The sequence below is a fragment of the Diabrotica virgifera genome, chromosome 4, assembly GCF_917563875.1.
Source record: "Diabrotica virgifera virgifera chromosome 4, PGI_DIABVI_V3a".
NCBI lineage: Eukaryota > Metazoa > Arthropoda > Insecta > Coleoptera > Chrysomelidae > Diabrotica > Diabrotica virgifera.
The window spans coordinates 179,173,191-179,199,054 of NC_065446.1; the positions used below are offsets into that span (position 1 = coordinate 179,173,191).

Below are 25,864 nucleotides of genomic sequence, written 5' to 3' on the forward strand. Positions count from 1 at the left end.
TTGAATTAGCGACCGTCATCGCTTCGACGAAATAAATTTTTGAAGTAAAAATTTATTTAGGGACGTTGTGCACTTTTTGGATGGGGCAAAATATTAAATTAGCGACCGTCAACGCTTCGACAAAATAAATATTTGAAGTGAAAACTACTTGAGGGACGTTGTGCACTTTTTGGATGGGGAAAAAGTATTAAATTAGCGACCGTCATCGCTTCGACGAAATAAATTTTTGATTGAAAATTTCTTTAGGGACGTTGTACACATCTTGGATGGGGAAAAAGTATTGAATTTGCGACCGTCGTCACTTCGCTGAAATAAATTTTGTACGTATATAAATTATGTGTATGTATACATAAATAGCATAGGGCATACGCATCGCATATATGATATAGGTATAGCACTTCTTTTTGGGTAAGGAAAAAGCATTGAGCTCGTAATTTATATACTATAAGAAGTTTTCACTTCTGTCGGCACTCCCACGAGTGCCTTCAATTTTTTTTTTAATTTGTTTATTAAAGTTCTATATTTATCATTATATTATTAATAGTCAGTATGATGTTCAAGCTGTTTAATGATGAGTCCATCAATCTCCTCAATAGTGAAAAAAGATCAAACACTTCAACAAAATAACTTTATAAAATACGTCCACCGGGATAATAGCTATTTCCTAATAATTACATTGACAGTACATGCCGACGTACGTTTTACTTAATGGTTTGATTTACTTGCTTGCACATCAATTATTAAGTTTGAGCAAAATTTCTTTGGAACAACTGTATTTACCATTTGAAAGATATTAGAATAAAACAAAATTCTTACTGTGGGTCATTCGCCATGTATGCCGCTATTAGAGCATTAACATTTTTATCCACCCGATTAAGATACGTCGAATTTGGATGCGTCGGATTTGGATGCGTCGGATTTGGATTCGTCGGATTTGGACGCCTCTGATTCGAATGCATCGGACTTGGACGCATCTGTTTTGAATGCGCCGAATTTGGACGCATGTGATTTGGATGTTGCCAACTTGTTGAAGCTTGGACTAAATTCGACCGACCCAAATTGTAAGCTTGTTCAAAAGTTGGCATGTTCACGCCATTTTGTAGTAATTGCGGTGAGGGCGGCGGAGGAAGATCTAAAATACAAAATACATTATATTAGATATACAACGATATTAAACATTATAAAGCTAAGAGATGTTTCAACAAATAAACATCAATAAGTAAATTCAGTTGGTTTATTGTATTAAAATCATAACTTAAAATATAAAATAAAATTAATCACGGTTCTGAATCTGTTTTCTTAGGGCATGTCTAATTTAACGGTGCCGCCCAAAATCCCGACAGCCAAAATCCCAACAGCCAAAATCCCGACGGCCAAAATCCCGACAGGCCAGAATACTGACAGGCCAGGATCCCGACAGGCCAGCATCCCTACAAATAAAAATCCTGTCAGATTTTCAAAACTATAATATACACTATCCATCTATTTTTGTTACGTTACAGTATTATTTCAAACATGAAATTTATTTATATTTTAGCTAGTACTAATATCATCTACTTTCAAATAAATTAAAACTGATTAATTCGCCAAGATTTTTCCATTATTGTTTTCACTAATTTTGGAAAAATGTGAAAACTGAATTATCCACGTCCGTCTGTCCGTCCGTCCGTCTGTCTGTCTGTCCGCAAACACAACTCCTCCACCATTATACCAGATAGAATGACATTTGAGGTATCAAATGAAAGCTTATAATCCGTTTTATTAATCAGTTTTAATTTATTTCAAAGAATGTAGGTGATACTAGTATAATTAGCTAAATATAAATATATACAGGGTGTCCAGAAACTCTACCGACAAACGAAGACAGGAGATTTTTTAGATAATTTTAAGATAATTTAACCCAATTCACCTAGTCCGAAAATGCTTCGTAAGGGAGCTAGAGCTCTTTGAAGATGCGTCATGTAATTAGTTTTTCTTAAATAACTACAGAACGCTTCTATTTAGAAAAACGAAAATTGGTATGCGTATTTACTTTCCAGAAATGAATCGATTCCATCCATTGTGAATTTCTAGTACCGGTCATAGGCGTCCGTTTTTGGTAGGGCAACGGTTATTTTATCGCATAACTTTTTTGTATTTAACTTCTAAGCATTTCTGACACTGGATTATTAAATTGTGAGGTATTCTAGTACTAAAAGGTACTCTTGTTTTAAGCAGTAGAACGCACCGTTTTCTAGAAAAATCGATTTGAAAATTTTTCGTTCTTTAAATTTCGAAGAAAAATTTCAAAAAAAACCTATTTAGAAAGACAAAAACTGGTACATTTATTTATATTCCAGAGATAAATCGATTTCATTAATTGCGAATTTCTTGTACCAGTCATAGGCGTCCGTTATGGGTAGGTCAACAATTATTTTATAGCGTAACTTTTTTGTCCTTAATTTTTAAGCATTTTTGACACTAGATGATTAAATTATGAGGTATTCGAGTACTAAAAGTTACTCTTGCTTTAAGTGAGTAAAAAACATCGTTTTTTTTTGAAAATTTTTTTCAATTTTTTTTAAATTCCCAAAACGAAAAACTTTCAAATTGATTTTTCTAGAAAACGGTGTGTCCTACCGACTTAAAGCAAGAGTACCTGTTAGTACTAGAATACCTCACAATTTAATAATCCAGTGTCAGAAATGCTTAAAAGTTAAAGACAAAAAAGTTATGCGATAAAATAATCGTTGCCCCACCCAAAACGGACGCCTATGACCGGTACTAGAAATTTACAATAGATGGAATCGATTCATTTCTGGAAAGTAAATATGCATACCAATTTTCGTTTTTCTAAATAGAAGCGTTCTGGAGTTATTTAAGAAAAACTAATTACATGGCGCCATCTTCAAAGAGATCTAGCTCCCTTAGGAAGCATTTTCGGATTAGGTGAATTGGGTTAAATTATCTTAAAATTATCTAAAAAATCTCCTGTCTTCGTTTGTCGGTAGAGTTTCTGGACACCCTGTATAATATAAATAAATTTCATGTTTAAAATAATACTGTAACTTAACAAAAATAGATGAATACTATGTATGTATTATAGTTTTGAAAATCTGAAAAATTAAAAAAGGATTTTTAATTTATAGGGATTCTGGCCTGTCGGGATTTTGGCGTGTCGGGATTCTGGCCTGTCGGGATTCTGGCCTGTCGGGATTCTAGCGTGTCGAGATTTTGACCGTCAGGATTTTGGCTGTCGGGATTTTGGCTGTCGGGATTTTCTGGTAGACCCCTAATTTAAGTATGTATTACTTTTATATGGAATTTGGCCACAACTATTGGTGTAATGAAAATTACATTTTTAATTACTAATGTTTTGATCTTTCGATTTCCACTCCGGAAATCGTGCTCAAGAAAGAAAAAGAAAATTATTCTGAACAATTCTGAGAAGATTTTATACATAAAAAAAAACCTAATAAACCTAAAAAACCAGGTGTACTATCGCCCACACTGGCGGTGTACCTTGATATACTTAGGAACATAATGGTCCAACTGATTTTATAATAAAAGTAAATATTTATTAATTTTATAGTACTTTGGGGTGCCAATTGTGTTCTCTTTCCTTTGCACTATTACATATTTTCTATCTCTCTTTGCCGACGTTTAAATTGGTAAGCTGGTGAAGCGCGTTTCAACGTGTCGTTGGAATTCTTCTTATTCCTTCTTGTACGTAGGCTTTAAAGCCTGTTTCTTCTTCAATATCAGCATCCTAAATTGTTTAAGTTATCGCACCATCTTTTTCTTGGTCTGCGAATACTTCTTCGTCCATTTGGTGACTTATTTCGTGCTATTCGTACTATCCTATCCTCTGCCATTCTACTAATGTGTTCTTTCCACTCCTGTTTCGGTTTTGTCACCCATCCATTTATGTCTTCTACATTGCATGATCTTCGTATGTTTTCGCTTCTCTTTCTATCCAACAGACTTTTCCCTGATATTCGTCGGAGTATTTTCATCTCTGTTGTTTCTAGTAGTCGTCTCGTTTTAGATGTGTCAGGTCTTGTCTCCGCCGTGTATGTAAATATAGGTCAATTGCTGCTTTATAGATTCTTACTTTTGTGTTTTGTCTTAGGTGTTTGTTCTTTCAAATTGTGTCATTAAGAGATCTCGCCGCTTTACTTACTTTTAAGCTTTATTGTCGTACTTCCTCTTCAATATCTCCGTAACTGGTTAAATCTATTCCCAGATATCTAAACCTTGCTTCCTACTTTATTATTTTCACATCAATTTCGATTTCCTCGTTGGAATTGAGATTTATAAATTACTAAAATTGGGGTCAATAGTGTCTCTGATCATAAAACCCTTCAACTTACAGCTCGTACATATCACAGCGGTTTGCCAACGCTGACGTCGCGGTTTATCTGAAAACCCCAAACGCCGCGGTTGAAGTTACCAAGGAAGAAATGCAACCGCAACGTATCGTACACATGCAACCGCTCAACGTTGTCAAACCGCGGCGGTTGCAAGTTACTAGGGGAGGAATGGGACCGCCTGTCAAACGCTATCATGTGTACGGCACAAATTTCGGCTAACCGCGGCTGGCAAACCGCCCTCATATGTACAAGCGCTTATGGTTGACAGATAAAGCGGCAAAGATACAGGCGAACAGATATTTCGTGAAATAAAGTTGTCACCGCGCATCAACAAATTTCAAAGAGCATGGAAAGTGAGGGTTCAGCCACGTCCAGCAAAGGTGTTCGTCCGATAGACGTTCTACAGGGAATTTCATTTTAGTTGTACTTCTTCTTTTTTAGGTGCCGTGTCTGTATTCAGACGTTGGCCGTCATCATGTTTACAATTTCCTGAAATCTCTCTCTATCGGCTGCTGCGCGAAATAATTCTTCTACTGTGCAGCCACACCATTGTCTAATATTACGCAGCCATGAAAGTTTCTTTCGACCAATCCATCTCTTTCCCTCCACTTTTCCTTGTATTATAAGGCGAAGCAGATGGTATTTAGGTCCTCTAATTATATGGCCGAAGTATTCTGTTTTTCTCCTCTTTATGATGCTTATGAGCAGACGTTCCGAATTCATCATTTGAAGAACATCTTCATTGGAAGTGTGCGAAACCCACGATATCTTTAGGATTCGTCGATAGCACCACAATTCGAATGCTTCTATTTTGTTTAGCATTGTGGTTTTTAACGTCCATGTCTCACAACCATACAATAGGATAGACCACACATAACATTTCAGCACCTTCCTTCGAATATTCATCGACAGGTTTCTATTACATAAAACTGGTTTCCAGGTCATAAAAGCCTTCCGTGATATTTCGATCCTAGTTATTATCTCTTCATCAGAGTCACAATTTACATTTAACCAGCTGCCAAGGTACTTGAAATGATTTACCCGTTCTAACTCCTCTCCATCAAGAGAAAGCTGACCTTGATCTATATTAATCTTTCCAACTGCCATCCACTTTGTTTTTGAAATGTTGATTTTAAGGCCTCTCCGATAGCTTGCTTCACTGACTAGATTTAGTAGTGTCTGAAGATCTTGTGTGTGTGTGTGTGTGTGTGTGTGTGTGTGTGTGTGTGTGTGTGTGTGTGTGTGTGTGTGTGTGTGTGTGTGTGTGTGTGTGTGTGTGTGTGTGTGTGTGTGTGTGTGTGTGTGTGTGTGTGTGTGTGTGTGTGTGTGTGTGTGTGTGTGTGTGTGTGTGTGTGTGTGTGTGTGTGTGTGTGTGTGTGTGTGTGTGTGTGTGTGTGTGTGTGTGTGTGTGTGTGTGTGTGTGTGTGTGTGTGTGTGTGTGTGTGTGTGTGTGTGTGTGTGTGTGTGTGTGTGTGTGTGTGTGTGTGTGTGTGTGTGTGTGTGTGTGTGTGTGTGTGTGTGTGTGTGTGTGTGTGTGTGTGTGTGTGTGTGTGTGTGTGTGTGTGTGTGTGTGTGTGTGTGTGTGTGTGTGTGTGTGTGTGTGTGTGTGTGTGTGTGTGTGTGTGTGTGTGTGTGTGTGTGTGTGTGTGTGTGTGTGTGTGTGTGTGTGTGTGTGTGTGTGTGTGTGTGTGTGTGTGTGTGTGTGTGTGTGTGTGTGTGTGTGTGTGTGTGTGTGTGTGTGTGTGTGTGTGTGTGTGTGTGTGTGTGTGTGTGTGTGTGTGTGTGTGTGTGTGTGTGTGTGTGTGTGTGTGTGTGTGTGTGTGTGTGTGTGTGTGTGTGTGTGTGTGTGTGTGTGTGTGTGTGTGTGTGTGTGTGTGTGTGTGTGTGTGTGTGTGTGTGTGTGTGTGTGTGTGTGTGTGTGTGTGTGTGTGTGTGTGTGTGTGTGTGTGTGTGTGTGTGTGTGTGTGTGTGTGTGTGTGTGTGTGTGTGTGTGTGTGTGTGTGTGTGTGTGTGTGTGTGTGTGTGTGTGTGTGTGTGTGTGTGTGTGTGTGTGTGTGTGTGTGTGTGTGTGTGTGTGTGTGTGTGTGTGTGTGTGTGTGTGTGTGTGTGTGTGTGTGTGTGTGTGTGTGTGTGTGTGTGTGTGTGTGTGTGTGTGTGTGTGTGTGTGTGTGTGTGTGTGTGTGTGTGTGTGTGTGTGTGTGTGTGTGTGTGTGTGTGTGTGTGTGTGTGTGTGTGTGTGTGTGTGTGTGTGTGTGTGTGTGTGTGTGTGTGTGTGTGTGTGTGTGTGTGTGTGTGTGTGTGTGTGTGTGTGTGTGTGTGTGTGTGTGTGTGTGTGTGTGTGTGTGTGTGTGTGTGTGTGTGTGTGTGTGTGTGTGTGTGTGTGTGTGTGTGTGTGTGTGTGTGTGTGTGTGTGTGTGTGTGTGTGTGTGTGTGTGTGTGTGTGTGTGTGTGTGTGTGTGTGTGTGTGTGTGTGTGTGTGTGTGTGTGTGTGTGTGTGTGTGTGTGTGTGTGTGTGTGTGTGTGTGTGTGTGTGTGTGTGTGTGTGTGTGTGTGTGTGTGTGTGTGTGTGTGTGTGTGTGTGTGTGTGTGTGTGTGTGTGTGTGTGTGTGTGTGTGTGTGTGTGTGTGTGTGTGTGTGTGTGTGTGTGTGTGTGTGTGTGTGTGTGTGTGTGTGTGTGTGTGTGTGTGTGTGTGTGTGTGTGTGTGTGTGTGTGTGTGTGTGTGTGTGTGTGTGTGTGTGTGTGTGTGTGTGTGTGTGTGTGTGTGTGTGTGTGTGTGTGTGTGTGTGTGTGTGTGTGTGTGTGTGTGTGTGTGTGTGTGTGTGTGTGTGTGTGTGTGTGTGTGTGTGTGTGTGTGTGTGTGTGTGTGTGTTTGAAGAGTTGGCTTGGAAGCTAGTCCTTTAGCCACAGAATGGTAGTAAAGGTTATTGGTTTTTAAATAATATATCCAACTTTAAAAAGAAAGTTACATATTAGCTCAAATATTTCTCTACTGTCTAAAGAAAGTAAATGGGTGATGTTTATGGGAGTCTGAATTTTAAGATCTGTTAATTTTAAATAGAGCTGATCTGTTTCAGACTTATGTTTACCGCACTTGAAAAGAATATGGTTGATGTCACATTGTGATATATTATCACATAAGCATAACCCAGAAGGGATAATATTTAACTTAGCTACGCCGTGATTGGTTTTCAGACGAGTTATTGTCGCTGTAGTCTTTTTCGACGTTGTGTATTTAAAAATATAAGAAATATCTTGTGGTAAGGTAGGGTGGATAGTATAATACTGATTATTTGAGTTCGCTGCTATTTTTTTCCATTTTTCTTTCCATTTTATTAAAGTTGTGTTATTATAATGTAGCTGTAAGTCATCCAGTGTGAATATAGGTAAATATAATCCAGCATGGGTAGCATCCTTAGCAAGCTGGTCAACCATTACATTTCCCTTGATGCCGGTATGACTTTTAACCCAAATAACTGTAATATCTTTATTATATATTTTATTTTTGATGGCACACAGAATACTATTTCTTTTATGTTGTGTCATATTTGAGTTTAATTCTTTAATGACCGATAATGAATCTGATAATATAACTGCTTTATTTAATTTGTGTGAATTTAACCAATATAACGCTTTTTCTATTGCTACCGTTTCAGCGGTATATATTGAACAATGTGATGGAAGTTTAATTTTCAAGGATTCGCTTTTATGTGGAATGTAAACTGCACAGCCTGTGGCACCATCCTCTTTTTTGGAACCATCAGTATACATTATAACGTGTTCATTATAGTCACTCAATATGGATTTAAGTAAGACAGAATTTATTTCTGTAGATTCTGTGAACTTTGGTATAATGACTTTTGGTTTATTTAACATTACCTGAAAATCACCTCTATATATTGGTAATCTTTTTTCCCTATCATAGATGTTAGAATAATCGTAGGTTTCTAAGAAAGCATCAGCAAGTGGGGGAGAATTTTTTATGCGCCAATAATTATTTGAAAGATTTTCAGTTGATAACTCATACAGTTGTCTAAGTAGATTATTATTGTTTAATCTTAACTTCAAAATATGTTTAATTGCCATCATTTCTCGACGATTTTGAAGAGGCATTTCGTTACTTTCAGCAAGTAGAACAGGGCTAAGAGCATATTCTTAGACATTTGAACTGAATGCGGTCTACAGTCAATAAATGTGTTTTACTGGCAGCACCATACAGAATGCAACCATAGTCTGCAATATATCGCACGTAGGCTCTGTAAAACATCAGTGCAACTTTAGGGTCAGCACCCCATCTACGATTAGTGACACATTTAAGGATATTAATACCTTTTTCACTTCTGCTTTTTATATATTTAACATGTTTTGACCATAAAAGTTTCGGATCAAGCAGAATGCTTCGGATCTTTAATATATATAACACGATTATTATAAAGATGAACAATATTAGAAGCTATATTTTGAGGTAATCCCATATCATAAAGTTTTTTATGCAACATGGTTAAATCAACAGAATCATATGCCCCTTTTAGGTCTAAAAACAAACAAGCAAGATAGTTGTTTCTGGAAAACGTCATTTGAACGTCTGTGACTAAATGTGATATTGCATCAAGTGTTCCAACACCAGACCTAAATCCATATTGTGTACTTGGGAGAATACTATAATGTTCTATAAGCCATTCTAACCTAGTCTTAATCAGTCTTTCGAATGTCTTACATATGCAAGACATTAATGATATCGGTCTATAAGAAGAGGAGAGTGTTTTATCTTTATTAGGTTTAAGAATTAAACAGATAATAGACCAGGGCGCATCTGTAAAAATATTAGTACATTTGGACGTTGAGAGGTGACTCAAATTTTTTTGCAGAAATTGCTTGAAAATAAATCAAATAATAATATTTGAGTTATCCTCCCTCTCAAAAAGGTCCGGAACATTGTTTAAATAATCAAAATGTCAAAAAATTAAGGAAAAATTCGATTTTTTTCTTGGTTTTTTTAATTATAACTTTAAAAGTATTCATTTCCGAGAAAAGTTGTACTAACATAAAAGTTGCGTAATTAAATTTCCTACAATATAGAATTGGTTAAAAATTTAAAAAATAGTCACCCTTGTTGCAAAATAGCAATTATTGTGAAAAAAACATACAAAAACAAGTATTCGTATTTTACGTTTTTCAACCATTTATGCTACACTTAGGACCTTCATATTTCACCCTGAAAAACTTTATGATACAATAAAACAATACTGTAAATTTCATAAAGATCGGTTCAATAGATTTTGCAAAATAAATTTTGCAATCCAGCTTTCGTAAAAAAAATTCATTTTTTCAAAATGTTACAGGACTGAAAATAAAGCAGATAACAAGTTGAAAATTTTTTTGCGTATAGAGTGTACTGTACCTTTCATTCGCAATTTTACAAAATTAAAATCGATTAACACCACGGCGTCAGGAATTTTTTTAAATAAACATTAATTATTGGTGCTACGCGCAGGACAGCGGATAGTTTGCTCTGATTGGGCATTCCAATGACCTTTGATAATTATTGATACATTTTAATTTTTATTAGATTTCGATATAAATAAATAAATTTGTTTATTGCAAAATAAAAACACATACTCTATCCTTTGATATAACAATTTTATTAGCAAAAACTTTCTTTGTTCATATATTTTAACTTAAATAATAAAAGTTTATTATTTTTAAACATATGCAATTGTTTAAACAATATTTCACAAACAATAATAAAATTAGTTTAGAGTAAGAAAATAATATATTAGATAAAGATTGGAAGACATTTTGGTGGAAATCAACTTGTGTGAATCGAACACCGCTGTCCTGCGCGTAGCACCAAAAATTATTGTTTATTTCAAAAATTTTTTGACGCCGTGGTAATTAATCGATTTTAATTTTGAAAATTGCAAATGAAAGGTACAGTACACTTCTATAAGCAAAAAAAATTTTTAACTTGCTATCTGCTTTATTTTCAGTCCTGTAACATTTTGAAAAAATTAATTTTTTTTGCGAAAGCTGGATTGCAAAATTTATTTTGCAAAATCTGTTAAACCGATCTTAAAGAAATTTACAGTATTGTTTTACTGTATTATTAAGTTTTTCTGGGTGAAATATGAAGGTCCTAAGTGTATCATAAATGGTTGAAAAACGTAAAATGCGAATACTTGTTCTTGTATGGTTTTTTCGCAATTATTGCTATTTTGCAACTAGGGTGACTATTTTTTTAAATTTTTAACCAATTTTATATTGTAGGAAATTTAAATACGCAACTTTTATGTCAGTACAACTTTTCTCGGAAATGAATACTTTTAAAGTTATAATCAAAAAACGAAGAAAAAAATCGAATTTTTCCTTCAATTTTTGACATTTTGATTATTTAAACAATGTTCCGGACCTTTTTGAGAGGGAGGATAACTCAAATATTATTATTTGATTTATTTTCAAGCAATTTCTGCAAAAAAATTTGAGTCACCTCTCAACGTCCATCTCAAAACAGATCCGCCCTGGACTATAACTATTTCTTTCATATGATCTACATATTTTCCATTGAAAAGCCAATCGTTGAAAACTGTTAGTAGACTTTGTTTACCTATAAGAGGTAATTCATATATAATGTTATAAGTAATTTGATCGCGCCCCGGAGCTGAGGAATTAGAAGACTTGAGTGCAGCCTCAAATTCTTCCATATCAAAACTTTTCTCGAAAATATTGTATTTATAAGTTTGACTGTTATTCTGAATAGGAAGATCAACATATGGCGGAGCAAATTTGTCGAGTAACTGTTCTATTAGTTCATTTGATAGAGGATATCTTCTTGAGTGATAATTTTTATTCACTAGTTTATTAACAAAATTCCAAATTTTACTGATGGGAGTGTTTTTGTTTAAAGTATTGACAAAGTTAATCCATGAATTTTTTTGTTTGTTTGTAAACAAAAGTTTACTTTTGGCTTGAATATGTTTATATTTAATATAGTTTTCAAAATTCGATACTTTTTTGTAATTTTTGTATGCAAGTTTCCGAGAATTTATCATATCTTTACATTCATTATCCCACCAGACTGGAGTTCTAGTTTTTGGCTGAAAAGAGTTTTTGATATTCATAGAATATGAGGCAGCATCGTCAATTGTCTTTAAAAGGAAGTCAAAACGATCCTCAGAAGTGATATTATCAAATATATTTTCAGCCAATATTTTTTCTATATGATATTTAAAGATATTCCAGTTTGCCGAAGACTCTTTCCATTTAGAGGAAGGAATTATTGTGCATGGTTGATATTCAAGATCAATATTGATTAGTATAGGTAAGTGAGTTGAACCCAGGGTATCAGGGACAGGATCCCATGTAGTGTATCCAATTAGATTGGATGTAACGAGGGACAGATCCACCATTGATAGAAGTTCATTGGGTCTTGTTACTTTGGTCGGTCTACCGTCGTTTAGCAAAACTAAATTACCGTTATCTAACGCGTCCACTATACACTTACCCTGAGCGGAATCTTTCAAGGAACCCCACCTACTGTGGTGTCCATTGAAATCCCCACCAACAAAAACCTTACCGCTAAATTGACTAAAAAGTTTTTCCCAATCTCTACAAGTAACTATTACTTTAGGAGGTTTATAAATGCAAACAACTACTAGTTTTATTTGTTCTATAAAAACTGCACACGTTTCAATACCTTTATTAAAGTTTTTAGTTACTTTAACCTCAGTAAAACAAAGATTATTTGATATGAGGATGGCTACACCACCAAAATCATCAGGTCTATCAGTTCTGACAATGTAATAACCTGTTAAAGCAAAATTTTTATTTTGAGAAAGCCATGTTTCATTAAGTAAAATGACATCAACTACATTGTTTTCAAGATAACTAAGTAAACTAGGTTTATGTTTATTTATAGATTGACAGTTCCACTGAAGTATGCTAAACGTCCTATTATTCCCCATCACTTTCAGTATTTATTAGGTTGCCTAACATTTTTTAAATTTCTTCCTTTGTATTTTTTTGTAAATTAGGTAAAAATATTTTAGGGTTAATTTTCTTGATAATATTTTCTATCAAAGCTGGGATTTCATTAATTATTTTACATTCTATTTTTTCTTTGTAAGCCATAAACTCGTCCCGGTAGGGATTGGGGATTATGGGTTGGGATATGGTATTTTTAGTTTTGTGAGATCTTGGAAAAGTTGGAGGTTTCTCGGTCGCAGTAGGAGAGACAGCTTTACGCTTGTTTCCTGATCTTTTAAAAGCAGGTACATATGATTGATTTTGATTTGAGCCTTCATGGACATTGGGAGTTAAGGAGGGAAAATTTTCTATAGTATTTAAAATATCGAATCTATTATTTGTAGTTATCTTGGCGTATGACGGATTATTAGCTATGGCTTCTGCCTCTTTAAAAGTAGTATTTTCAAAAGCCATGATTGATTTTATTTTGTATTGATGTTTAAATGTAGGACACTGTTTAGAGAGAGAGTTGTGTTCAGAGGAGTTGCAATGTAAACAGAATAGTGAGTTAGTACATGTTTCATTATTATCGTGTATTTGACTACAGTTTTTGCAACGATTTGTTGTTGATTTGCATTGCCGAGCAGTATGGCCGAACCGAAACAAAAAAGCACTGAACAACTGGGTATATATACTGTTCAACATTAAATCTAACCAAGTCTAATTTAACAGTCTTAGGAATGCTATTTCCTTCAAAAGTTAGTATTACCATCTGGCGAGGAACAAGAATTGTTTCGTTATCAGAATCGATTATTTTCCTTTTCAACCTTTTTACTTCGATAACTTTTTTATCCGAAACAATATTTTCCAAAATATACTTTTCTTCCAAAAACGTATCACATTCTCTGATTATTCCCTTTTTTGGACAAAAAATGATGGAATATACGCAACAAGTTTATTGCTCTTAATAAGCTCGTGATCGACTAGAGAATTTGCGCAAGTATGTTTTAAGGATTACCTTCACCTTATTTCTACCTACAGCCTTTATGTCTTGTACATCATGTTTGAAAAACTGATTCTTAAATAAATAGTGACCGACGCGGACTGCCGTTAAACGAGTCAACTGTTTATCTATCGACTCACAAAAAACATAGTAAGGGCCTGAATCATTTGGTTTATACCTATGATTTAAATTTATATATGTTTTTTCTTCCGTATCCATTGAGGATGTATTACTCTGGGGTGGTTCAGCACCACCACCCGAGTCACTCATAATAGTAAATATTTAGATCCTACCTTATACTTGTAGACTGGCCTATTTCTATATTTAAATAAATTACCCACAAATTTATTAATAACACTAGTCAAGGACACCGGCACAGCTATCGATATCGATACACACCTGTTCACTGTCCAACGAATACTGTGAAGATCTTGTAAATTTTCAGCAAGAATGGCTGTATCGTCAGCGTATCTAATATTGTTGATTACTTCTCCGCCTAGCCTTACTCCCTCTTGTCTGTCATCCAAAGCCTCCCTAAAGATTTCTTCAGAGTACAGATTAAAAAGGGTGGGTGATAAAACACAAATGTTCCACGTTTTATCGGCAGTTTTTCAGTACGACTGTCTCCAATTTGTATAGAGGCTACTTGATTGTAATATAAGTATTTCAGCAGTCTTATATCGTAGTGGTCAAGTCCTGTTGCCTGCAGGCAATCGAAAAGTGTATCATGTTGTACTCGGTCGAATGCCTTCTCGAAGTCGATGAAACAAACATAAACGTTCTTTCGGAATTCACAACTTTTTTGTAATAGAACGCGCATACAAAATAGTGCTTCTCTAGTTCCTAGGTCCTAGACCATTTCTAAATCCAAATTGCTTATTGTTGTACTAGTTTTATACAAAAGTTTTCTTTCTTTTAATTTTTTTAATCATTAAATTATTTGAAACCATTTCTTTAGCAATTTAGTATTTATAATTTCCTATCACAAATATTGGCAATATCATTAAAGTAATCTACTTTAAAATAAAAAAAAAACAGAAAATAGAACAAAACAGAATAGAAAAGGCTACAGCAAATTTTAACAAAATGAGAAAAGTGCTCTTCACAAGAGATTTGAAGTTGGAGCTAAGAGTTAGGTTGGCTACGTGCTACGTGTTCTCGACTTTGTTTTATGGAATGGAAGCTTGGACTTTGAATGCGGAATCAATGAAAAAACTAGAATCATTCGAGATGTGGGTTTATAGAAGAATTCTGAAAAAATCGTGAACAGAACACGTCACAAACACAGAGGTTCTGCGAAAGATGAATAAATAAATGGAGATTTTAAATACCATCAAAACAAAAAAATTAGAATATCTCGGACATATATTACCCATGGAGAGAGATACAATTTGCTCCAATTGATTGTACAGGGAAAGATTCAAAGAAAAAGAAGCATAGGGAGACGAAGAATATCGAGGCTACGCAACCTGAGAGAATGTTACAAATGTACATCAAATGAACTTTCCAGAGCAGCCGTCTCTAAAGTCCGAATAGCTAGGATGATTGATGACCTCCGTCGCGGAGATGGCACTTAAAGAAGAAGTCTTTAAATGTAGGTATAATATATGTCTGAATTTTCAATATGAATGAGTCAGATAAAGGAATAAAAACAAAATTTGTTTAGTTTTTTAATGTTTTGTATTTTGATAAAAATTTTCGAAGCGGAAATCGAAACGTCAAATAAATTTAATTTCAAACTTAACTTGTGGCTTATTCCCAAATAAAATGGTAAATTGCATAAAATATCACAAGTACATAGCTTCAGAACAATATAATTTCTTTAGATAGTATATATTATACTAAAAATACCCAATATTACTGTGATCATCCACATATTGACAACATTGTAAACATTTTAATATCTAGCCAGTAATTATCCAGCGTGAACTCAAGCGTAAATCTTCCTGTAAACTCTTCTCCTTTATCCTTTTCTGCCCGAATGCTTTCTCACTTTGCGCAGTCTAAGCTCCGCCCTTTCACGAGATACTTGTTCGACAATACTTACAGAATGCCGGGGTGGATAATTGCGGTCACTTAATCAAACAAGCTGTTTTCATACAATTGGCACGTTGCCTCCGCATGTATTGAGGATGGTGGGAATGCAGACAGGCACCAACAAACACACAATTAAATTTCAGCAAGTAAAGAAAAAATACATGTCGCGTTGAGCGACAGGCAATCACAGTTTGTGGTAGTGGAAACACAACAAAACGATGTCAAGAGGGAGGCAAGATAGCGTCTAATTATATTATCGGTAAGATAGCTTCTAGTTAGCGGCAATACAAGAGTGGCAAACAGAAATGACATCAGCGTATATAATGATAGGTAATTAGAGACACAGTTATAAGATAGGTGGATAATATACGTAAGTTATAAGATATATGAAAGGTATAAAAAAATGAACTTACCAGCCAAGTACATCTGACTTGCTCGGAAACTGGTACACAAGTGAAGTAAAATTATTTGAGATATTCTATTAGGGCTTAAAGTTTCATCTAAGACGGGGAATTTCGATGATAATTCTAGATTCGCTTTAATTATGGGTGCACACAGGGCACCATTTCGGGCCAACAGGGCTTTCTCTTCTTCAGAGGAGGTTTGTGGCCTAAAAAAGGGGTGAAGATGAAGAAAGCCTGCCGGAGTCAAAAGGAATTTCGGAATATCGTGCCCACATCTAATTAAAAATTCTTTAAAAAAAAAGTTTAGAGATAAGGGGTCTGATAACTTGAAAACATTATTTTTCAGGATACTAGAGACGAGGGTGAAGAGATACTTAAGCAAAAAAGCAGTATTAGATAGATTAGTAGAACTGACGAAGTCAGTTACGAAGATAGATGACTGAACTCGATCCTTCGGTCCTCTAGGGCAGTGGTCGGCAAACTTTTTAGCTAAAGAGCCAAATATGAACATTACAACAATTTATAAAAATAGGGAGCCAAATCTGCTTGTTCAGCAAATTTTTATTACACTAAATTAAACTAAAGGGTCAAAGTCGGATAGTGAAAAATGCTCCCAGCGATATTCCAAAAATAAAAAAAAACACACGTTCTACATCAAAAAGTATTCGACCAAAAAAACTTTTTAAACCCCTAGCCCCATCCATAGCCCCCAAAAAATTAAAACGTGTTTTTTCGTTTTTTAGCGATATCTTCGTTTCTAGTCATCGCAGAAACTTCTATTTTCTTTCGTTTTGTAAGGTTTTTTTCCTACAACACTGTATTTTTTTTTAAATGTTGATATTATGTAGGACCGAACAGGGAAAGAACAGCAAATGTGAGCTTTTTCAGCTGATCATGTTTTCCTTCTCCAAGTCATTCAAAACAGACCAATTGTGTTGTGAACATTTTTTTCTTCTCCAATATTTCCAATTCAACGCAAAGACGTTCAAATTTAGAGCGCCACACCTCCTTGTTCTTAAATCCACAAATTGTATTTCAAAGCTATTAATGCCAATTTCAAAAGGAGAAAATTTCAACTCGGTTATCGTAGCCTCGTAGCATCAAGAGGATTTTTGACAAATGCTAAAGTTTGTAAGTTTGATAAAAGCTAATTTATCGGAATGTTGTAGGTAAGGTTTTTTTTTAAATGAAAATATTATTGCGCTTTCCGTGGATATTTGTGCCAGAGCCGCACCTAAGGAGCCAAAGAACCACATGCGGCTCCGGAGCCGCACTTTGCCGAGCACTGCCCTAGGGAGATCAATATATCAATGATATCCTTCTAAAAAGGATGATTTTGCATAAGTTCATTCAATACTTCTTTATGAAGTACGTTGACAGTCAAACTGGATAGTCTTTCTTGTGAAATAGTGCTTTAATAAACCAGAAATAGTCTGGGCTGATTATCGGAGAATAGGCCATTTTTGGGAAAAGTTATTTACCAGCAATTTTATTGCTGGAATCGAATTACAAGATCCTATATATTAATAATATAGGTATGCAAAGTCCTCAGATAGTGTGCTACTTTTTTTATAAACAAAATGGCGCACGAAAATCGTGTTTTTTCAATTATTGCTCTATAACTCCGAAGATTTTAACTTTACAACAAAAACACCCAAATAAAAATTCACCGTGATTAAATTCTGCATAGAGACGTGTTTTTCCCGATCTACTCCGACGAAAGATTTCTTTGGAAAATGCGGGTTTTCCCAACAAAATTTTTAATTTTCAAATAAAGTTTTAGATAAGTAATTATCTACCAATAATTAAATAATTTGGTGACTTAAAAGCCTTCTTGGTTTAGATTATAGTTCCAGAAGCTGGTGAAAATTGAACGAATATTTTAGCAACAATTCAATTGTTAATTAATAATTTACGGTCGCAATAATAACCAAAATAATTATGATACATTGATCAAACTTTGAAATCTTATAAAGATGAGATGCCTATTTAACATTTTCTCGACAAAATATAAATTTTTAATTTTTTTGCATAATCTTTAAATGTTTAAAAAAATAGTTATAAACAAATTAACGTTTCTCAGAAAGTTTTTATTATATTATAATTTAAAAAATAGCTAAAATGAGCATTTCAAATATCTTGAAAATGAATGCTTTAAAACTTTTTTGCAACCATTTGCAAAAAAGTTATGAAACAGCAAAGTAAACATACGATTACTACGGTGTTTATAATTTTTTTTAATTCTTTCAAAGCGTAAAGTGAGTTTAAAGTACAAGCTAATTATTTACAAAAAAATATCGATTATAAGTTTAATGGTTATATTTTAATTAAAGATTATAAATATATTTTTTTGTAATTTACACGCGCGAAAGTAGAATAATACAGTACCGTAGCTACCCGCCCACATACAGAACTCGCGCGAGTTTAAGCGTGTCAGTCGCTTCGAGTGAACATTTTAGCTCCGACTCTGTATCAGGCCTACTTTTGCGCTAAAAATTACAAAAAAAAGTATTTTTAATCTTTGATTAAAATATAACCATTGCACTAATTTATGACATTCTTTGTGAGTAATTAGATTGTACCATAGACTCACTTTTAAGCTTTGAAACAATTAAAACAAATTATAAACAACGGAGAAATTGTATATTTACTTTGCTGTTTCATAATTTTTTTGCAAATGGTTGGCAAATTTTTTTAAAGCATTCATTTTCAAGACCTATGAAATACGCATTTTAACTATTTTTTAAAATTAGAATATAATAAACAATTTCTGAGAAATGTTAATTTGTTTATAAAATTTTTTTTTAAACATTTAAAGATTATGCAAAAAAATGAAAAATTTATATTTTGCCGACAAAATATTAAATAGACATCACACCTTTATAATCTTTCTAAGTTTGATCAATGTCTCATGATTATTTTGGTTGTTATTGCGACTGTAAATTGTTAATTAACAATTGAATTGTTGCTAAAATATTCGTTTCATTTTCACCGGCTTCTGAATTTATAATCTATACCAAGAAAGCTTTTATTTCACTAAGCTATATAATTATTAATAAATAATTACTGGCCCAAGAAAATTATTTGAAAATTCGAGATTTTGTTGGGAAAACCCACATTTTTCGAGGAAAATTTTCGTCGGAGCAAATCGGGAAAAACATGCCTCTATGTAGAATTAAATTGGGGTGAATTTTTATTTAAGTGTTTTTGGTGTAAAGTTAAAATCTTCGGAGTTATAGAGCAATAATTGAAAAAAATACGATTTCTCGGCGCCATTTTGTTTATAAAAAAAGTAGCACACTATCTGCGGACTTTGCATACCTATATTAATAATATATAGGATCCTATAATTCGATTCCAGCAATAAAATTGCTGGTAAATAACCTTTCTTTGTACTTTACTAATTAGACCAGCGTATTATAACTATTTTTTTTTCAAAATTTAAAGATTATGCAAAAAAAAGAAAAATTTATATTTTGTCGATAAAATATTAAATAAGCATCTCATCTTTATAATCTTTATAAGTTTGATCAATGTATCATGATTATTTTGGTATTTATTGCGATCATAAATTGTTAATTAAACAATTGAATTGTTGCTAAAATATTCGTTTAATTTTCACCGGCTTCTGGAATTACAATCTATACCAAGAAAGCTTTGATGTCTCTAAGTTATTTAATTATTGATTAATAATTACTTACCTAAAACTTTATTTGAAAATTAGAGTTTTTGTTAGGAAAACCCGCATTTTCCGAGGAAAATTTTCGTCGGAGCAAATCGTGAAAAACATATCTATGCAGAATTTAATTGCGGTGAATTTTTATTTGGGTGTTTTTGTTGTAAAGTTAAAATCTTCGGAGTTATAGAGCAATAATTGAAAAAAATACGATTTGTCGGCGCCATTTTGTTTATAAAAAAAGTAGCACACTATCTGCGGACTTTGCATACCTTAATATGGAGGATGTTGCATACCTTAATATGGAGTAAAAGTATTAGTGCCTATAACTTGTGAATAATTAAACTTAAATAACATAATAATTAAATAACTTAATAATAAGTCACATGAATAGGTTTTCATAAAAAAATTATTGGAATAGTAACAGTAGGTAAACTGAATTTACCGTTTATGTTGATGGCTTGAAAACGCGCAAACTAACTCAACAAGAAAATTAATCAACATATTTTGAAACCTTTTAAATTAAACAAAGATAGCCAACTGTTTAGCGAAAGAATAGCTGATTGTGACAACCAAGGTTTGAACTATTGAAGAAGCCCGCAATATTTAAAAATCAATTACAAAGTCATGTGTATTGTGAGATACATTGGACAAAAGAGGGTTAAGCATGAAAAAGAGTCTTTTTAGAAACCCGATATTTGGACTAGAGGAAGAAGTATGTGAATCGGTTTAGCAAAAGTGTTATTCCTAAATTAACAAAAAGGCAACCTTACTTTACTTTTTAAAGTCTGGATCCAACTGTAGTTTTTCTGCCCAGTATCCGGCTACGTTTACACTCTTTGTATTTGCGTGGTTCTGGGTGTAGGGGGAACAGTCCGGGTAGGGCCATAACTACGATGTTGGGGGCCCCGGGGCAAATGTGATCTGGGGGCCCTCTACCGGGAGGTCTGGGGAATTTACCCCCAGCGCAAGGGGAGGTCAGGAAAAATGTTTGATATTTAACCCCTTGAAAGCAAATTTTTCCTCCTATGTGAACACCACACTCTCTTCTTTCTTTTTTTTTTCAGCATGTCCTGCAATAACTATAAAATTAGCAGCGCTAATGATTACAGCTTCATCTGTATCTGACATTGCGGACGGATTATCAACGAATGCGTTCGTTCGCTACAACGTAAATGGTCTTACTTTGTACCGAACAAATAACCAAGCGAACACCTACGAATTCGTTCCTTCGTTCGTGTTCACTTTGATTTAAAAGCACCTTAAGGTGCCTTAAGCTACTGCAGTGTGAGCCAGTGGTTCTCAACCTTTTTGTGGCGACGGAACACTTTTAATTACCGAAAAAAATTGCGGAACACCAAAGCAATAACATGCATATATTGATAAACAGATTAGGATTAGCACATAAATTCTGTAATAAACTTCGTTATACGTACTCAAATTTGTAAAATTTTACTTAAAATATGAAAACAAAAAACATTTTTAAAATTAACAAAAGCGTAATTCTCAAAATACATCATATGAGTAAATACTTCAAATTAGTGAGACACTTGTGCCTGGTGTCGTTTGCAAATTTGCTCAATATCAGGCCTGATGTGGGAAAGAGCTACTCTCATTTCTTGTTTTAAGTTTAGCAGCCTTTCCCGTTTCTTATTTTTAATGTTTGTTAAAGATGAGAACCCAAATTCACATAAATAGGACGTTGAAAACTGTATTAAAATACTAATCGCTTTTTTGGCAAGAAGTGGATATTCCTCTTGGACCAAGATCCAAAGTTCCTGAACATTCACTTCTGAAAACTTAATTTTCAGAGTACGATCAGATGACAACGAAATAAATTCTTCTTCTTGGTTCAGAGAAAACTGGAAATTGGCTGTATTACCTGTGCTAAAAGGACTTCTTATCGAGTCATATTTTTCTACGTTCAGAAATGGAAAATACCTGGCAATTGTCTCCTCTAATAGTGATAAGTGTTCTGTAACTATATGCGTGATTTCTTGTTCTTTATCTTCATCACCTTCATTCTGAAGCAATGGAAACATATCCATATTTGTCTCTAAAATGCGCTTCTTCCAAAATGACAATTTTTTCTGGAAAGCTGACAGCTTGTCCGTGGATGTTAAAATATTTTCATTTTTGCCTTGCATACTTGAGTTAACGCCATTTAAATAATTAAAAATATCGGCCAAATATGCCACTTTAGTGCACCATGCATCATTTTCAAAATATGTGGTAAATGTGTCATTACCTTCTTCTTGGAAAAAAGTTAACAGCTCCGTTCTAAGTTCATAAATTCGACATAATACTTTGCCCCTTGACAACCATCTAACTTAGGTGTGCAGCAACAAACATTCATACTTTGATTTCATTGAGATGCAGAGTTGTTTAAAAAGACGGGTTTTTAGTGGTCTTGATTTGATGTAATTCACGACATTAACCACTTGGTCTAATACAAATTTCAAAGGAGCTGGTAGCGTTTTGGAAATTAGAGATTCTCTATGCAAGAAACAGTGCGTAGATATGATATTTTCATTTCGCTTTTTTGCAAGGGTACAAAAACCTTTTATGGAGCCTACCATGGAAGGGGCACCATCCGTACAAATTCCTACGCAAAAGTCCCATGATATATTTTTTTTCTCTAAATATGACGTTATGGAATTAAATACATCCCGACCTGTTGTACGTGCTGTAAGTTATCTGCAGCATAAAAACTGATTTACTATTTCACCTTCGTCGACAAATCGAATAAATCCTAATAAATGAGCTTTGCCACTAATATCAGTGGATTCGTCCACCTGCAACGCGAAGTTTTTTTTGTAAAGTTTATTTGTAACTTTCTCCTCAATATCTGCAGATAAATCAACAATCCTCCTTCTTATTGTATCATCCGACGTAGGAATTTTCCGTATTTCGGTTTGTGCATCGTTGCCAAACATAATTTTGACCATCTCACAACATGCTGGTAATATAAGAGATTCTGCAACAGTGTTTGGTTTCTGTTTCAAAGCAATTAATTCGGCCACCTTATATGAAGCTATTTGTGCTTTGTCGGAAATTGTTAGCGACCTTTCAAATTGTTTCGCTTGTGTCCCCAAAAGTCGCTTGAAATAATCTTTATTTTTTGAAGCTACACTAGCGTGTTTGGTAGTAAAAGGGCGTTTTAATTTAGCCGGAGCCATTGCGCTATTAGCGAGTGTCTGCCCACAAACAATACACTTGGGAATTGGACAGTCTTCTTCCCCAGTCCAAATGAAGCCATAATCCAAATATTCATCCAAATATTGCCGGTTCAACATTTTTTTGCTGCGCTTCGATTTGTCATCAACCTCACTTCGTAAAGTTCCAGTATCTCCGCTGGTGCTCGCTTCATCATCATTAATTATGAGTTGTTCCGCAGTAGTTTTTCTTTTAAGTTTGAGGAACTTATCCATTTTAATTTATTCGTCTCTAAACAAAATAATGCGGATGAATGCTTCACATTTTGTATAAAATGTGCAATTACTTACCTTTGATAGATAAGCCGTACGTATACGTTACCATAAAAAAACTCACACAGCGATTTTCACGCATTACGTTTGTGCGATGTAACAAATTCAACATTCAGTTGCAGACTGTTAGGTGATTCCACGATACACAAATACACGGTATGCTTATTGGGTTGCGCGCGTCTTTAGAGCCAAAACCATCGCGCATCGTTCAATGTTCAATAGGCATACGAGGCATACCGTCGTGGGTGATTCAGATTGGCTGTGGCCAGTGCGGAGCTCACTCGGCGCTTATAAAATCCGACGTGTGCACTGTGCCGACGCGGTGTTGTCACGTTGGGCAAATGAACATTTACGCTGCAGAATTTTATTAAATTAAAATGTACGTAAGTGGCTATTTTAAAATTTGAAAATATTTATTTGAAAAGAGTAATTGAGCAAAATGGTATGTAGGATTGCGAGTATTTCGCGGAACACTAGTGTTCCGCGGAACACCGGTTGAGAACCACTGGTGTGAGCCAAGCACACTCAGTGAAGCTGGTCAGTGTACTGGTGGGACAGATCCTAATGTGCTCATTTTATCTTATGTATACCTTTCTTTTCAATATGTGGTTCCTTTCACGTACGTATGTGGTCTGGGGTAAATTGATTAAGACAAAGTAGCTAGACTAACCGGAATAGGGACTTGTATTTTAGTTTTTATTTCGCCAAAATAACTAATTTCCTCAGTCACAATTTATATGTTTACGAAAGGTCTCGGGGCCCCAGCTTAGCCCGGGCCATCCTCTTCCAATGGCATTTTAGATTTTATTACGCCGAAATAACTAATTTTTTAAATAATAATTTAAATTTTTATATTAAGGTCTCGGGGGACCCAGCTTAGCTCAGGCCTCAGGGCCCTGTTCTGTTCCAATTGCATTTTAGTCTAAAAGACTAATTTCCCCAGTGAAAAATTAAAACTATGTTGCAGTCTTTTTAAAAGTGAGTCATTTGAAAATATTTCGTTGGGATCGGCTTCTAAAATTCCTCGTTAAAATCTATGCACGGAGCCCCCCTTGGTCGGGGCCCCGGGGCACTGCCCCGGTTGTCCCAATGGTAGTTACGGCCCTGAGTCCGGGTGGTTCGATGCTGACGTTTATCACCTTTTCCTTGATTTAAGCCGGCTGGCATTTGCAAATTCTCCACATATTGCGAGGCGCATCTACGGTCTTCTGGTGATGCGAATCCAGCTGCCCTTGTACAGTAGGGATAGAGGGGTAGATTTCATACAGCCGGTAGTTATTCTACATGTTTTTAATGCCGTGGTGAGTTGTTGGGCGTGACTAGATCTACCCCAAACAGGACAAGTGACAAGCATATTCTACTGCTGATAAACATAAGGTTAAGAACTGTGGGTTTGCACCCTAAAAGTTTCCGGAGAAGGTTGTTTTTTGTAGTAACCTTTTGTCTATACACCGGTCTAGTATGACTCTAAGATATTTGGGCCTATCAGTATGTTCCAAGTGTTGTTCCTCCCATCAGTTTTACATGTGCCAATTTCTTGTTGAGATGGAATGCACATATTATATGTGCTTAGGTTTTAGTAGCGTTTGGTTTTAATGAATTTTGTTTGTAGTACGTTGACATCATGTTTAAAGCCTCTTCCATTGCCGACTCTACTTGTGTAAAGGTTTTACCTTTTACGGGAATTCCAAGGTCGTCAGTGTAAACAAAACTCTCAGTTTGGGGGTACATTGGCTGGTCGTTTTGACGGCGCCGGAATGCTTCCTTGAGGAAGACCATTTTTTTGAGTTCTCCAACTGCTTTTCTTTCCATTTAGCACAACGTAGAAGCATCTATTACAGAACAGTGATCTAATGACCTTTACTAGGTCATAGTAAAGCACAGTGTTATAGATCTTAGTTAGCAGCAGTGGCGGCTCGTGGCCTTAGAGACAGGCTCGGCAAGATTTTTTGTCTCCTCATATAGGTACACCATCTAATTAAAAAACTAAAATCGTCATAGGAGAATTTTTTGTTTTTTTTTTGTTTGGTTTCTCATTCTCTCTTGTGTCATAGTGTTTCGAAAATACGTTTTGATTATTTTGAGACAAGAGAAATCCCGTTCACTTGAGGCAGAAGTTAGTGGTAATAAGAGAATTTATGAACAGTTTGTTGTAGTGAATTGCAGTACTTACTATATAAAATTATACATATTTTTGTAACTTATCCCACTTTCCGAAAATATTTGGATCAGCATAATTTTTAAGTAACTTGTAAATAAATATATTGGAAATTTTTTGGCGAAGGTAACTTTTAAATTTTGAATTATCAAAGAGGTCAAAAATTTGCAAATCTTCAAAATTCGAAAAACGAGTATATATTTGCATAATAGCAGGTATCCAAAATTTCAAAATATACTCGTTTTTTCGAGATATGTATCATGCCTTTGTCTTTTTTGGGGTGGTCCAAAATTATCAAGCGAATCCAAAACGTCACTGCTTATATATTGGAAACTTCTATCATTACGAAAATCTCTGAGATTTTGAACCACCTTTTTTATTTTATTTTTGGAATAAATAATGACAATTGACTGAATTTGAACAACAATGAATATCAAATGGGTTTGAGCAAACACTTTTTGAGATATCACCGCTTTTAAAATCGTCGCCTTCGATAATAAAATAAAAACACTTCCAAAAAGCTGTTCACGAAAATCTGCGACAGTGAAAACTAACCGAGATTTAAAATTTCATCGCGTCTGACAAACTTTTGCATTTTTTTCGAAACAAATTGTTCTAAGTCTGTTTAGGCGAGCTAAAATGGCAAGAAAAGACGATATTCTTTAATTTTTTTACACGTATCCTGCAAACTATATTCATTCTATGTGCATGACAGTGAGTAAATAAAGCTTGTGGTGCAATAGTTTTAACTTTTGCCTGGAGACCATTCAATTCACCGGACATCAC

General features: G+C 34.9%; 1 protein-coding gene across 3 annotated transcripts in view; it reads right to left on the reverse strand.

Moving 5' to 3' along the window:
• LOC126883268 (transcriptional regulator ATRX-like) overlaps positions 1 to 25,864 on the reverse strand; it is a 442,769-nt gene that overhangs the window by 82,478 nt on the left and 334,427 nt on the right. For all 3 annotated transcript variants that reach the window (XM_050648594.1, XM_050648595.1, XM_050648593.1), the window contains one exon: positions 817 to 1,132. In XM_050648594.1, coding sequence (XP_050504551.1) covers positions 817 to 1,132 — 316 coding nt within the window. The remainder of the gene's footprint in view (positions 1 to 816; positions 1,133 to 25,864) is intronic.